Source organism: Pezoporus flaviventris, unplaced genomic scaffold (genome assembly GCF_033815535.1).
Source record: "Pezoporus flaviventris isolate CSIRO_AGI_PZ_B2104156 unplaced genomic scaffold, CSIRO_AGI_Pfla_v1 ptg000041l, whole genome shotgun sequence".
NCBI lineage: Eukaryota > Metazoa > Chordata > Aves > Psittaciformes > Psittacidae > Pezoporus > Pezoporus flaviventris.
In genome coordinates, this window is record NW_026892589.1 from 13,869,472 (window position 1) to 13,884,467 (window position 14,996).

The window sequence follows — 14,996 nt, forward strand, 5'->3', positions numbered from 1 at the left end:
ACAATTCAGTAGTTCCACTCCCTTCACAGGGAAGGGCTCTGCTTTTAATCCTACATAGAACAGTTCTTTGCTATGGGTTGGATTTTTCACTTCTTAGTATTTTTCCTCCTTTTTTCCTACCTCATAACAATAAATTAACAATAGTTACGTCCAGAAAGCGTTAGTGGTGCAAGTGGCTCCAGAGCTGGGTGGTCCTTGTTCAAGGGCAACAGTTATTTGGTCACTTTAGGAAAAGTGATGCAATGGTGCAGGATCAACCCTTTTTGGGCTCCAGCTTGGTGCTGCCCTGCCCGTTGGCTTGCTGGCTTCTGTGTAAGTGGTGCCCAAAAGCATCCATGTGTAAGTCCAGAGCCCAGTGTGTGCACCTTAACTGGGCTGGTTTTAACCTTTGTTACTTTCTAGTCTGAGGCCTTCCCCATCCTTTGGGAGAGCTCCCCAGTCCTGCAGCACCAGGGTCCATTCCCCTTCTTCAGCCTTCCAATGGGTGAAAGCTGTTCCAATAGTGACAGTTTGGTTTATCCTGGCATCCTGTGCTGTGTCCCAGGAAACAGCATCTGCAGGAGGAGCTCTCTTATTGCTTTCAGGTTGGATTTCAATGGCCGGGAGCAACCGGCCCCTGTGTTGGAGGTCCCCGGCACGGTGCAAAGCTCAGAGCAGAGCGATGGGTTTGTTGCCCTGGGGGTTCATGTACGGAGCTGCCGCTGCCACGTTGTCCAGCGCGGCGTAGGTGGTGTAAAGGCCGGTGACCTGCACGTCGGAGAAGGAGCGATCGCTGCCGCTGGAGGCAGGCGTGAGGCCGGGGGGGCCCAGGTCACAGTCTGAGAGGTGCAGCGGGGAGGTGCTGAAGGCAGCCAGGGTGTCGAGGCTGAAGCTGTCGTCTTTCATCTCCTCCCATATGTTCCCTGGGAAGCAGGAAAGTCTGGTCACAGCAACGCATCCAACCCACCCGGGCACCCCGGGGAGGGCTCGGTCTGTAACATGAGGGCTTTGCCAGCTGCTTAGGACCGGCGCTGCTTGTGAGTGCTGCAGGTTGTAGTGCAAAGGCAGCAGCAACTGCGTTGGTCCCTCCCCCCCAGATCCTCTGGTTCCAGGAATGCAGGGCTCCCTGGGCAGCATCTACCCACCCTGTGCTGACCAGAAACCCAGGGGCCCTGCCAAGCTGGGGAAGTTCTTTTACAGAAGGGGAAAAGCAGAGCTCTGGATGCAGAGCAGCTGGATGTCCCTGCTCACCTCTACTGCAATGCCAGCCCTTGAACCATGAAGATAGGCTGCTGTCCCACCGAGCACAGGGCAGAAATGCACTGAGGACCAGGTAAGTCACACTGCAGCAGCCAGCACCGAGTTTTCAGCTCGGTTACACCCCTGGTTATATATTCAGGACATAAATCATGTCCTTCCCCACCCCAGCTTCCTCCTCCTGTACCTTGCAATGCAAAATCCATGATGCTTGGGTCAAGAGCATCCACCTCCGTGCTCATGTCCGCCGTCACGCTCAGGAAGTCCGGCGGCGCGCGCCCCATGGGGTGGTGTGGGAGAGGACTGTGGCTCCCATCAGGCAGGCTGTGGAGAGGAGGGCTCTGTGCGGGTGCTGGTGAGTCCGGGGCGATGCGAGGCTGGGGCTGGAGCTGGTGGTGCAGGGGCATGGACTGCAGCGAGAGCGTCATCAGCGGCTGCGGCTGCACCTGCGCCAGGGACATGCGGCCCTGGGCTGCTGCCATGCGGCTCAGGGCAGAGACCTCGGGCTCGGGCTGCTTGCTGGGCCGCCGGCAGCTCTCGGGTCTGTCGGTGATCAGCTTGTCCAGCTCCTCTGCACGAGCAGTGCCCGTTCCCGAGGGACAGAAGAGACAGTTTAACCCCTTTGCCCCAGCAGGGACCAGCCAAAGCATTTCACAAGCAAGCGCGACCCCATGCTCTTGCCATAGAACCGAATGGGCAGCATCTGTCACGCATGAGACACGTGGCACAGGTACAGGCTTTGTGCAGGGAGCCCCTAAACTGAGCTAAAGAAGCGATCCCAAGTGACTTAGACCGGGCAACCAAGCCAACACCACTGACAGCTGACCTATAGAGGCAGAACCGAGCATCCTCAGCAGGGCTCCTGCTCAGAGGGATGCTCTGAATTTGGTTTGTATCTCAAATGAGATTTGTACGAGAGACTCCTGACAATTCCAATGGCACTTTTCGTTTAAGCAAAGCAGAAAGTGATTTATCCTTGATTAAAGGTAGGTTTTGCAGCAAAAACCTCCAGCTGATTTTGCCAATATTGAGCTCCTGAAAGCTGCATGTGTCTTTGTGAATGGGAAAGTCTTAGTGAAGGGTGAGTTTTGCAGAGGAGCAGGCAAAAACTGTGTTAAAAAGGGACATTATAACTGCTAACAGTGGAGGCAGCGTAACTGCTCGGGTGGTGCTGGGTCTGTTAGCACGGAGTGGGGGGAAGACAACCCATGGTGAAGGTGGGGAGTTACCTCCTCCTGCTGCTGGGTCTCACCTCAGGCCAGCAGGAATGAGTTCATTCAGCACAGAGCATGGGGACGTTTCCGCTGAGCAGAGGAGGAGGCTGCTGCAGGGCAGATTCACCCATCCCTGCCGAGCAGCCATTTGTCCCCTCTTGTCTCTCATACCCACAGCCAAACCCCACCATGAGCCCTACCTGGGTTAGCCATGCTCCTGTGAATAGCGGCCAGGTCCTTCCTCTTCCACTTCTGCATCTCCTCCTCCATCTTGTCGATCTTGGCTGGGTTGAGAGCCCACAGGCACCCTTTGCGGGAGGTGCCGCTCAGTTTGTTCTCCACCTTCTCAAAGCACTTGTTCAGGGACAGGTTGTGGCGCACGGAGTTCTTCCAGCCATCGGGGGCTGTCTGAAAGGGGCAGGAGGACGTGGGTGAAGTGAGGCAGGACCCGAGTACCGGGGAGGACCTGCCTCTGCCCTGGGGGTGCACGCGTACCTTGAAGTAGGGGAAGTGCTCCTTCATGAAGCTGTAGATCTCGCTCACTGGCAGGCTGCCTGTTTTGCTGTTCTTCAGTGCCATGGCGATCAAACAGCTAGAGGACAGAGAAATGCAGGAAAGAACAGAGTGCAGGCACTTAGCCGTCCTGCTGCCTTCTGGTCTAGCACCCTCAGCCCCGTCTCTTCAGGCACAAACAGCTGACCATGGGGTTACTGCTCACAAGCGCTCAAGAGCTATCCGAGAGCTCTCCACTCACCTGTATGAATAGATGGGCTTGGGGTAGTGCTTTGGGTGCAGCTCTTGGGCAGAGTGAGGAGCCAGGCGCGGCTGAGAGTAGTGGGGCTGAGTCCCATAGGATGTGCTGTAGATTGATGCTGGGTTACACTGTGTGCAGAAGGAAAAGATGGATGCAAAACGTCCACGGGTAGCTTTAGGGATGTTGGGTTAGTTTTGTTTTAAGGGTTCTAGATGTGATCTTGGGGGGTACCTCAAGACACAGACAACAAGCAAATCACAGTACCTGTTGTGTGCTCTGTGCTAGGGCAAACACTTGCTGTGAATGAGGAGGAGGAGGAGGAGGGAAGAGCTGTTGCTGGGTTTGTAAACCAGGAGAGGGCTGCCCACCTACAGCATACTGGCTCATCTGCTGAGATAAAGGCACCAGCTGTGTCAGTCTCAAAGTTACCAACGTCTTTGCTAAGAGAAGTGGGGCAACAATAAACCATCAAGGGCTGCTCTTACATTCGTGCCATGCGTTGAAATAGAGCTGAGGCCCAGGATTCCCTGTGGAAGGCTGGCCTGGACGTGGATCATTGCTCCAGGTGCTCCTGTCGAGTGCAGGTTGTTTGCCACAGGACCTGTTTTGGAGAAAGCAAAGGCAATGAATGCCTGCATGCAAGTGCACTTCAGAAAAGAGAGCTGCCATTTACCAGTAACTGCCTTTCACTTGGGCCCAGCTCAGCTCTGGAGTGGATAATCACAGCTTGCTGGCTTTCCATCCCCAAAGAACCCAGTGTTTCACAAATGGCCAAGGTGCCATCAGCTGCTCCTAAGGTTTGTTATGCAGGGAATGGGAGATGAATCTGTGTAAGAGTCCACAGTGCTGCTGCACACACGGGAGCTTGCAAAACAGAAAGCCCCCCGTATCCAGCACTATCTGTACCCCAGAAGGGGATACACTGAGCTCTCTCAGCTGACTGCCTCAGGGAACAAGGGTGTTTGCCTAAAGGATGCTCACAAGGCAAGGCAGGCGGTCAGTGTGTGAAGTAAACATGCTGTGTGTGAAGCAAACAAGTAGGGGGTCAACAAGTTACTCTGGATTTTAGCAGGGTTGAAACAAATGAGAAAGCCTGATTAGTTAATGTCCAAGCTGTGGAAATGTGAGTTCTGGTGCCCAAGTTCACACAACAAGGCACCAGCAGTTACACAGGGCAGGAATGCCACTTGGATCCTAAGGCCTCTGTTGTCACTGCCTCTTGGGATGAAGGAAAAAGATTAGGGATGCTCTTACCAGGCAACAACAGGCTCCAGGTCTGTTTGACAGGAAGCAAAATGTAATGCACTTAACAGGAAAGCTGGCCTGGAGGGGAGGAGGAGGGGGAAGCCGTGCCTGTTCAAAGAGCAGTCATTCAACACCCCGGCAGTTTACCTGTCTGTTGCAGCATCGCGTTCTGGGCACCGAGGCTAAAATCCATCCTCCCACTGGCCATCTGCTGTAACCGAGGGACATCAACAGATGTCAGCCACGACAAGGACTGCAAGTCACTGGGGAGCTCGTCCTCACTCAGCTGGGAGGGCTCGGGAGCCAGGAGCCTGCAGGACAGCAGGAGAGGTGAGCAGGGAGCCACGCTCCTGCATCGCTGCCCCGCTGGGAGCAGGGGTGCCCGGGGTACCAGAGCTCACGTTTCCAGCTGCTGCGGAAGCAGAACTTCACAGGACGAGCCTTTCATCGCTGCCATTCCCAGCTATGAGGTTACTGGTACTAAACAAGGAGCCACGAAGTGTGTGGAACAGTCATTAGGGAGGTTTTGGCATACTAAAGGCTCCAAGTGCAAAGCCAGTGACTGAATGCACACTCACCCCCACCCTGATGTTAGCAGCGCGACGATGGGAGGCTGCTTTTGGGTTAAAGCCCTGGGTTTGACCCATTCTGCATCCTCTATCTCATGCTTCTGACAGAGTGCATGGCCCAGAACTGAAATACAGAGATATGTTTAGAACGCTCAATGATTCCTGTATGGCCAAAGCTCCCATTACAGAACTATTGTAAATGAAAGGCTAACCTACTTCGTAGGCGCCTTAGAACAGGTCAGGAAGTTATTACTAGATACCCACGGTAAACCCAAAGGGATCCAGGTCCAGGAAAACACTCAACTAACATAGAGAATAGCACAGTACAGGTGACTGCAGTTGATTTTGCTTCCAAAACAGAGGCTGTCAAGAGCCCTCCCGCAGATGTATGCTACTGACGGGTGCTGGGTGCCAAATGATGGCACAGGAGCCTTAAATAAATCTGGTCTCTTGCTGAAGCATCCTTTATGTTTTAGACTCCCCTAAATCGGCTCAAAAGAGCAGGGCAGAGTTCCAGTGCCTGCCTGCCCAGGGGCTTTCAGCCCCTCTATTCACGACCTCCAGAAACATGTATCCAAGCTCCCTGAGCCATTATCCAGGAGCTCTGGAAAGCAGAGGGTGATTTATTTGTTTGTTAAAAGAGTCTGAAAAGAAGAAAAAAGGGGGGGGGGGAAGGCTCAAAACACACGACCAGGAGCCAAAACCTGGAATCCTGGCCAGAAACCACCTCCAAAGCTCTCTCCCAGCCTCCCCTGGTCCCTTTCTCCTACTGTAGTTACAGCACAATAATTAGCATTGCCATGGTTACCACTCTTCAGTTATTTGGTGAGGCCTGGGACTTACAGACAGAAGAAGCCCATCAGGTGACGGCATTCCCGGCGTGGAGATTGGCTGGATTGGAAGTAAACAGGAGCAGTAAAAGGTTTGAAAACTGGGCAGGCTCATGTGGTTTGCAACAGTTGGGCCCATTCATGGGGAGCCGATAACCCATTGTGCCGGCAGCAACCGCTGCCCGCCGGCACGTGGCCCCCATTGTTTTGGGGATTCTTGGTTAATTGTTCCCCCCCCCCCCCTTTTCTTCTCCTGCTCTTTCCAACCCTCCCATTAACGTGCCTGAATGGCAGGCGACACACAGCACGCATCCCGTGCCATCTGGCACCCCGGCCCCTGCCAGTGCTCCCAGGCACCGAAGCTCCTGCGACAAACAGCGGGGTCAGATGGGCGGTGAGGGTCAGCACACGCCTCCTGTCAGGCACTGAATCCACCACATGCCCTCGGCATGGGGTGAGCGCATCCATCCCGCACTGCCGCCCTCTGCAGCCTCCCCCGGTTTAGCTTCTTGGGAGACGGCGGCTTTGCGCTCGTCCCGGTGCTCTTCCCAGAGGTGGGAATGAGTGGTGATGCTCCGGGCACAGCTGGATGCCATCGGAAGCTGCAGCTGCACCTCCCCTACTCGCCAGTGAGCATCTCGCAGCGGATCCCGCTCAGCATCCCCATGATGCCGACCTGCACTGCCAGCCCAAACAGGGACAAGGAAGGTGACTGGACTTTTAGGTGATATTAAGTTATTAGAAGCACAGAACCCCAGCCTGGTTTGGGTTGGAAGGGACCTTAAAGCTCCTCCAGCTCCAACCCCTGCCACGGGCAGGGACCCCTTCCACTGGAGCAGCTTGCTCCAAGCCCCTGTGTCCAACCTGGCCTTGAACACTGCCAGGGATGGGGCAGCCACAACTCCCTTGGCTTTAAACAGATGCCAAGATGCAATAATCTAACACCAGGACAAATGTGTGAGCCTTCTCTTCTTCCAAGACAAAGACATTTCCTTCCCTTTCCTACCTTAGCACATCTGAATTTGGGTTTACAGCATTTTTAAAACCACCTCTGGCTGCTCACTCCTTTTTATTTTGAATGGATTTGATTGTCAGAATAACTGTTTTCAGGAATAATGGAGAAAAAAAAAAAAGAGTCTGTTGAATCTGAATGAAATATTTCATGTTTAAGGATTATTCTTCAGGTTGTTTTCAAAACCAATGTTGAAATTTCATGCCTTAAAGAAGGTGAAACTGCTTAAAGTACGCCCAGAGGTTTTGCATGGCCAGGTATATGCTGCAGCATAAACCCAGTTTGTCTCCCAGTGCACAGCCTCAATGTGTGCCCTGCTTTTAGTGAAGGAATGCTAACCTAGCTGCCTCGGGACAGAGCTGTGCACACGAATACCTGACACTTGCATCTCATAGGGTTCAATGCCCTTGCCCTGTGCCAGGACAGCTGCAGATGGATCAGTAGAATAGGATCATAGAATGACAGTACATAGTACATGCTGTGATATCCCATGGACTCGGATTGTGCCTCCCTCCGCTGCCCTTTCTGTCTCACGTTCGAGGGCAAACTTCAGGAGTCAGAGCTCCTGCCTTTGGACGGGTGCTCACAGCCCCTGGCACAATGGGGCACTGTAGTCAAAGCAGCTCTTTCCTTTCAGAGCATGTAAATGAGACAAATAGCGATAGGCCGTAAGGAATGCACGCACCAAACCCCTCCCCAGCTGCACATTCCCCCGGGCTGCCTGGTGCATGGGCTGAGCCGGGGCAGACGAGGTGGCAGTGACCCCAAGGGCGCTGCAAGCCTGGTGTCCCGTATAGAGGTGTGATGAAATGATACAGCTTGGGTTTTACCCCGCTCCTTTCAAACCCCTGCAGGAAACCACGCTTGTTTCCGTGTGCTTCTATCCTAGAAAGGCACCTGCAGAGGAAGAATCCACATGATGCTGAGGGTTTGAGCCCCAGTTCTCCTCTTCACATCAGAGGATGTACCCCTGCGCTACGTTACAGGTATGATACTCAGTGGCAGCACGAGTCTTTGCTATCTGCTCCAGCACACACTACCCAAAATACCCATCCAATCCATTCCTGCCATTACCTTGTGGGACTCTGCAACTAACTTCAGGGCTGAATTGGGATCTGTATTCAGAGAGGCAGCTTTACCATCTTTTCTTACATTGAGCTGTGCTGAGAGCTGGATCTAAGGTTCATCACCACTGTGAACGTGAACTATCCACTTCTACATCAGCAAACACCTTGGTATGGCAAATTTGTCACTGGAGACTACAGGGACTGTCTCATCAACAGCATCATAGGTTGACTATTTATATTTATCCATTACCATTGTAGCACTGACACCTGAGCTTTTGCCTGTGCTTAATACAACCGGCCAACAAGCAGGAGCAGATTAGGAGTGACACCTGAATAGGAAGAGTCCTAAGAAAACCTCTGCTTGAAGTGGTGATGAGCACCTGGTTTCTTTTGCCTGGGGTTACACAATGTCCTCAGATCACACACAGTGATTTCTCATACGTAAAACACCACAAGGAAAACGTGTGTTTTGTGACTCTCCAGCTGTCTCCATGGGGAGAAGCATTCCCTGTTTGACTGAAGGAGTCAACCTCGCCATCCCCTTCTGCTCTGCCTCTTCTCCCTATGCACTTCTCTTCCCATCTTCCTCCCATGCAGGTGCTTTTACCCACTCCAGGGTCTGCCTCCTGCCTCTCTCCTCCCTGTGTCTGCACCAGCTCCTCTCCTGCTCCAGCCAGCAGCTCACCCTGCTTTTGGTCTTTAAGTCCTCTTTACCTTTTGAAGGCACAGCCAGCACACCTTTCTCTTCCCTTTCTTTAGGTTCTTTGAGTGATTTCTGGCCTGGCTGGGTTTGGCTTTGGCAAATGCAGCTGGGATGTGACTCTGCAAGCTGGTTTGCTATAAAAAACCCCAAATAAACCAATGAAAACATAAACCTGGGACTGACATCAACGTGAGCTTCTCCTCAGTGTGTTAAAGCGTAAAGCACCACCGGGATGTTTTCTATTAAAGGAGCATTATCTACCTGGGAAGCTGCTTTTTCCTTTAACATTGCTTCAGCTGCTGTCTGTTAACACTGAGCTGATTCACCTGCCTGCAATTGCTGCAGCTCTTTACCCCAGTGTAAAGGGAATATAAACCACGCTACCCTTTGGGTTGCACTGTTGCAAGAACCCATCTCAAGTGCATTACTGGCTGCTGTGGTCATGCAGCAATTCTGCTTTCTGCACCGATGAGATTAAGATGGGTGAGATAAGAGCAGCGCTACAGGAGTGCTGAGGAGTTCCTTTTCTGTGTCCATGCTTTGAACGGGAGGTCAAGCCCTGCTCATGAGGTAAGATGTGAAATGGTGAGCCTGGGAAGCAAGACATTGCCTGGGTACAGACCTGTCCTGCCCATCTCTGCCTGCAGCTGCAGGACAGTCTGAGGAGCAAGAGCCACAATGTTTTATTAACAGTGCCCAGCACATTGCAGGAGCTGCATAGGGAACAGTTGAGTTAATCCACTTAAATCAATCCACAGTGGCCTGAGTTTGGCTGGGTCCTAGGAGGTTTCTCAAGTGTATTTAAAGGATGAAGCAGCTACTGTGGTGGAACAACTTGGACACACGGAGCCATGGTCCCAGTCAAACACGCATGGTGTCGGGGAATGGACCCTGGCATGCTCTTTGGGAGCAGTTATGGTTCTGTCAGTTATGCATTTGGAGCCTTTTGGCTGCAGGAATGTCCTTCAGGCAAACTCCCAGCCCCACTGGGGACAGAACCACTTAGGAGAGCTAAAATGTACCATGTGCCATGAGGATAAAGACTTCCTGCCTTTTTCACCACCATAATGCAGTCACATCCCTAATATATGAACTACAGCAGTTGCAATGTTTGTATCTTGCTTCTTAGTGTACGATTTTATGCTAAACTTTGCTATCATAATTATTACAATGAAAAACGAATCAGATTATCTGAAGAGCTAATGAACGCAGGCAGGTTTGTGAAGAACCAAAGGAACTGTTAAAATGGGGTAAAGGAGGATGTAATTTACTCATATGTTACATGGTTAATGACTGAGTAACACCTTCTGATCACAAAAGATAGCCATTTAAAAGTTAATTCCTGTTTAATAAGTATAGAAAGTGAGTTGCAAGGCCTTCAAAACACTACGTAAGTCTTCTATGGACTGGAAATACATAGCAATATAAAAAGCATAGAGATGGGGTTCTTACACAAACTATTGAGCTGCAAAACTTGAAGTTAATTTATCTTGATCTAGGGTCAGCTTTACACCTGAAGTAATGTTATTTCTTCAAATAGAATTCTGCATTTTAGCTACTTCTTTCAAACTATAGATGCCACACTGTTACCTGAAGTGATGATTTGCTTCCTTAAATTCAGATTTTCCTATACGCCAAATAGTCAATAGCAAGTTGCTGTCTCCCTTCTAACGGCCTGTTTTTCAGGTTGTGATTTATTGTACAATATTGTACACATGTAACTGTACCTAGTTTGGTAATGGGATGGTCCCCAAGACAAATAAGTACATTAAATCAGATTAGACTGTGAAAGGACAGAGTGCAGATTTCAATGAAAACTATTGCTTGAAGACCACAGTGTGTTACAGTTCTCTACTTTTATTCCCTAAAATGCAAAATGAAATCATTGGAAATATTTGTCACTACAACAAGCATGAAAATACTGAAGGCTGGGGTATTTACACTGGAATATGAAGTATTACTTGGCACTAGTAGTCAGGCAGTGGCAGCGCCATAAACCCATAGGTATCAGAGGAGGTACGATGGCTCTTAATCATTCCTGGACATCAGGATGTTTTGTATCCCACAGCTAGAAGAGATCTCAGTCTAAAATCATTTTACTGCAGTACAAATAGTCTCTGGACTTTTCATAGCAGTCTGATCCTCATTGCTACTCTAGGCGCTACATCAAATGTATTACAGATGCTTTGGATCCACGGAGTTCAAAGATCTGATAAAATCAGGGATTTTTTCTTTCCCTCATAGGTTTAAAAAATAAATAAAAATCACTAAAATCCCCTGCTTTCAAACTGTACCCATGAAAACCTCTTCCTATGAGCCCGTTTGATCCCCTGCTTACATGGCAGTGCTTTCCCTCCCTCTTCAGAGCTTCCTCCTGCACTCCTGCAGGAAAGCCTGGTCTCCTCCAAGTCCAACTGTCCCATTGAAAGATTCTGAGTGAGACAGAGCAGTATTCTGAGCACAGCCCCAGCCTCCCACTCACTAATTGGAGGCCATTCCCCATTTTGTGGAGCCTTGATGCTCCCCCATGGAGCACTCGGGATTGTGGGTTCCAGTCTTGGACTGTGGTGACAGCAGGAGAGTAAACAGAGCTGATAGAATTTGACAGGTCTATTCTTTCCTTAAAATCATTCAGTCCAAAAGATTTTCTTTTACATAATCCAAAGTGTTTTCTCATGAAGCAGGACAAATGCTGCTCTGCATTTATGGTGCACTTCAGATTTTATGCGTCTTTATCAGAATTCGCCACTATTAAATGAGGTCAAATCATTCATTTTAAAGCTGCGTTAAAGAAATCGCAAGTGTGGGGGGGGGAAGCTGGAGAGAACTGGGACCTTTCAGTGCAAAATGGTCAGCAGAGGATTGAAAGTCGGTTTTAAAAGCAGCTGACTTCTCAGGAAAAGAAGAAACTCTTGGAATCCTGTATTGGCAGCAAGCTAAATCCTGACTTTCCTCCCAAAAAGAGAGGTTTTTTTTTTTGTGCAGCTATGAGTTAAAGAATAGTTCTCCCCATAAAAAGGGTCTTTGTTAAAGTGGGACGTTCTTCAGGGCACTGAGGCTCCAGACTTGTATTTAAGCACCCAGAGCCTGTCTCCTACAGCCCCTTCATGAAATACTGCATCATTTCTTTACAAATATTGACACAGCCAACAGCAACGCCTGGAGCAAGCAGGGCTTTAGTAAACAGCAAAACAGGGCTCCGCAACCCGCGTGCCACAGCGGCTGCACACAGTATAACAGATCACTTGTTGAGCTGCGAGAGGCTGCGGGACAGGGTTTGCATCTCGAACAGAGGGAGGCTGATAGAAGAATACCTGCAGCGGAGCATGGGTATTCCCACCATGGGAATGGGTGAGAATCCCCCCCAGGCTGGGAGGGGAGGTGATAATCTCTCATTCCTCACATTAAAGCAAGAAAATACAGTTGTTATTTTACTATGGGAGCTGGGCTCCGTTCTGCTCTTCTGTACTGGAACTTTCATCATGTGAGGAGTTGTAACCCAGGTTAACCCAGTGCGCTGTAATTCATGCACAACCACCCCGTGACTCCCAGCAACGCTTCCAAATGGTATCAGACACATAGGTACAGGTCAGTTATCAAACACAGCTCTGCTCCCACCCATCTTACAAGACACGTCAGTGCTTGTTTTAACAGAAAGCTCTTCTGGTGTCTATTACACTTGATTTGGTGACTGCTTCATAGCAATGCAAAACGGGATCTGAAAGGGAACGTCTCAGTAATTGTTAGTTGACAAGAATATCCCTCTCTGGCAACACTCGTACAGCTGAGAGAGTTTGCTGTGAGGTCAACCCAAGGCGCTGAAGGTGCGTTTATCCAACATAGTCTAGCGTCAGCACACTTTAAACAGGAATGCTTCTATACAAGTAATGCATTGTAACAGGTCAGCAGCTTAGAAATGCAATTCAGAGGGGAGAAAAAACGCAGTTAACTTTAAAAAGAAAGGGGGGAAAAGTGGATTTCTATGCGCTAAGGAAGTTTTTAGGAAATAATGGGGAAACAACATCAGTTCTCAGCGCCAGCACAGCGTGTATTGTTGAGATCGGTAAAAGCCTCACCTGTACTCCTGTGGAGGGTGGTGGTTTTGCCCTGAATTCCTAAGGATTCCTGACATTATGGACGGGATATCGCTCTCTATCATCTCCTTGGCACGGACAGGGAAGCCGCAGGAAGCTGTTCGGGCAGCAGTAGCTATCCAGCACTTCAGCAGCGGCGGGGGACCACGAATCGCAGCTGGAACCCCGGGCTGTAGGGAAGGAAAGCCCAACTTCCATCCCCTTGCCCTGCAGGTGCACTGGGCTTATTTGGACCAGGCAATGCAGTGAAACGTTTCAGGGAAGGAGGAAGTATCCAAAGCTCCAAATGGGAACCTTGCCCCGATGGAGGGAGCAAGGGGGCTGTCGGGCCCGGAGCAGCGGGGTCAGCTGGGACCCCCGCACCCGGTCTGGGGGCTGCTCTAAAACACCCCAAAAGCGCTCGGGATGCGCAAGCCTCGGGGCTGCGCCGCGGTCCAGGCCGAGCCCGGGGACAGGGGAGCCCGGGAACCGAACCCGGCACCTCCGGACCATGCCCCGGGGCGCTCCCGAGCCCTCCGCAGCGGCCACCCCGGCGCATCCCCGCACCCCGCGCCCCGCGCCTTGCACCAACCTTCGGGCCGGGGCCCAGCCGGAGCTCCGCGCGGCGGAGCTGGCGGCCCTCTGAGGGGCACCGGGAGCTGCGAGGGGCCGGCGGCGGCGGCGCGGAGCCGCGGTGAGTCCCGGCGGGGCCGGGCTCCAGCCCGGGTTTAAATTTCCCTCTCAGGAGCTGTCCAGCCTGGAGCATGCGCGGCCGGGGCCGCCCGCGGGGTCAGGCCCGGGGCAGGGCCGGGGGAAGCGCCGCGGTCCCCGGGTCCCGCCCCGCCAGCGCCCGGGGGACCGGGCTGTGGGGAGGGAGGGCGAGCGGGGAGCGGTGGGGGGGTTCAAGGGGAAATAACGCCCAAAAGAGGGGAAAAAGCCCCAAAGAGCCCAACTTCGGGCAACTTTCCTGCGAGGGGGAGGGGACCCGCCCCGCGTTCAAACGGTTGGAGCGCGGGGGGAGCGCACGCGTGAGGGGGAGCGCGGCCGCCCCGGGGCGCGGAGCGGGGCGAGCGCCTCAGAGGGACCCCGGTGCCCGCTGCCCCGCGGGGAGGGGTGCGGAGGCAGCGCCCGGGCCCGCCTCTCCCCGCCCGCGTTCCCCGCCGCTGAGCCCGCCGGAGCCCGGGGCCGGCTCCTCCGCGGGAAGGCGCCCGGGAGCAGCCGCCTCCTTCAGGCGGGCCCGGCGGCGGGCGGGCGTGAGGAGAGGGGCAGAACATGGCGGCCCGGCGGGGAGCAGAGGGGTGAGGAGGAGACGGGTCCCGGGCCCAGAGAGCGAGCACCGCAGCCGGGGAGGGGAGGGCGGGCTGTGGGGCGGGCAGGGACAGGTGGGACCCAGGGTGGTGGGGCTGGGGGGGGGGGCAAGGTGTGTGGGGGGTGGATGTGGGCACCTCTGTTTAGGTAGGTGCATACGTAAAGTGTTTAATGGAAGAGTTCGCTCTGACCTTCATACTTGTGCTTCCTCTTTCACCAGAGGCTTCTTAAGCATGGTGTGCCCATCGGATAGCAAAGTCTGACAGCACAGGAGTGCGTTACAGGCAGCGTTACCCCCGAGTGCCCGAAGGACACGAGTGAAATGGCTCAGTGGAGGTCAGACCGGTGTCAGCGAGGGTCAGCCACAGGCTCTGCTGCCCTGGGCTCACCTGGGTTTTAAGACCAGATTTTCCTGCCTGTATGCCCGTCATCAGGACTGGCACCACCCTTATTTGTCATCAGAGGTGGCCTCTATAGAGGAGCAGTTTGAAATCCGTGATGGAAGCAGCTTATACGGACTCTGCATAGCAAGGCATAAGTACAGAAATCACAGAATCCCGGCCTGGTTTGGGTTGAAGGGACCTTAAAGCTCACCCAGCTCCAGCCCCTGCCACAGGCAGGGACCCCTTCCACTGGAGCAGCTTGCTCCAAGCCCCTGTGTCCAACCTGGCCTTGAGCACTGCCAGGGATGGGGCAGCCACAGCTTCTCTGGGCACCCTGTGCCAGCGCCTCAGCACCCTCACAGGGAAGAGCTTCTGCCTAAGAGCTCATCTCAATCTCCCCTCTGGCAGGTTAAAGCCATTCCCCTTGGCCTGTCCCTACAGGCCCTTGTCCAAAGCCCCTCTCCAGGTTTCTTTGAGCCCTTTTAGGTATTGGAAGGTTCCTCTAAGATCTCCCTGGAGCCTTCTGAAATGAAATCTAAATACATTCAATAAACTTTCAGAATGAAAACCCAAAAGACTTACAAGGAACCTATGTCCTTGAG

The 14,996-nt window shown here is 52.6% G+C and overlaps 1 protein-coding gene across 2 annotated transcripts; it reads right to left on the reverse strand.

Annotated features, from left to right (window-relative positions):
* Nucleotides 1–360: 360 nt before the first annotated feature.
* On the reverse strand, nucleotides 361–13,010 carry FOXN4 (forkhead box N4). Of its 2 annotated transcripts, none has more exons than XM_061466474.1 (9): nucleotides 12,707–13,010; nucleotides 4,597–4,760; nucleotides 3,690–3,805; nucleotides 3,469–3,591; nucleotides 3,205–3,332; nucleotides 2,946–3,042; nucleotides 2,651–2,858; nucleotides 1,424–1,807; nucleotides 361–902 (listed from the first exon to the last, which is right to left on the reverse strand). In XM_061466474.1, the coding sequence occupies exons 1-9, from the start codon at nucleotides 12,787–12,789 to the stop codon at nucleotides 649–651; spliced, it is 1,557 nt and encodes a 518-aa protein (XP_061322458.1). In that variant the 5' UTR covers nucleotides 12,790–13,010; the 3' UTR covers nucleotides 361–648. The 2 variants fall into 2 exon arrangements, with proteins under 2 accessions (XP_061322458.1, XP_061322457.1); XM_061466473.1 differs by having other exon boundaries at nucleotides 3,469–3,594.
* Between the last annotated feature and the right edge of the window lie 1,986 nt (nucleotides 13,011–14,996).

Coding starts and splice junctions, on each gene's coding strand:
- FOXN4 (XM_061466473.1), bottom strand. CDS start 12,789: ATGATAGAGAGCGATATCCCGTCCATAATGTCAGGAATCCTTAGGAAT. Junction 3,333..3,468: donor TAGCACAGAGCACACAACAG/GTACTGTGATTT, acceptor TTCTGCACACAG/TGTAACCCAGCATCAATCTA. Junction 3,043..3,204: donor AAGCCCATCTATTCATACAG/GTGAGTGGAGAG, acceptor TCTGTCCTCTAG/CTGTTTGATCGCCATGGCAC.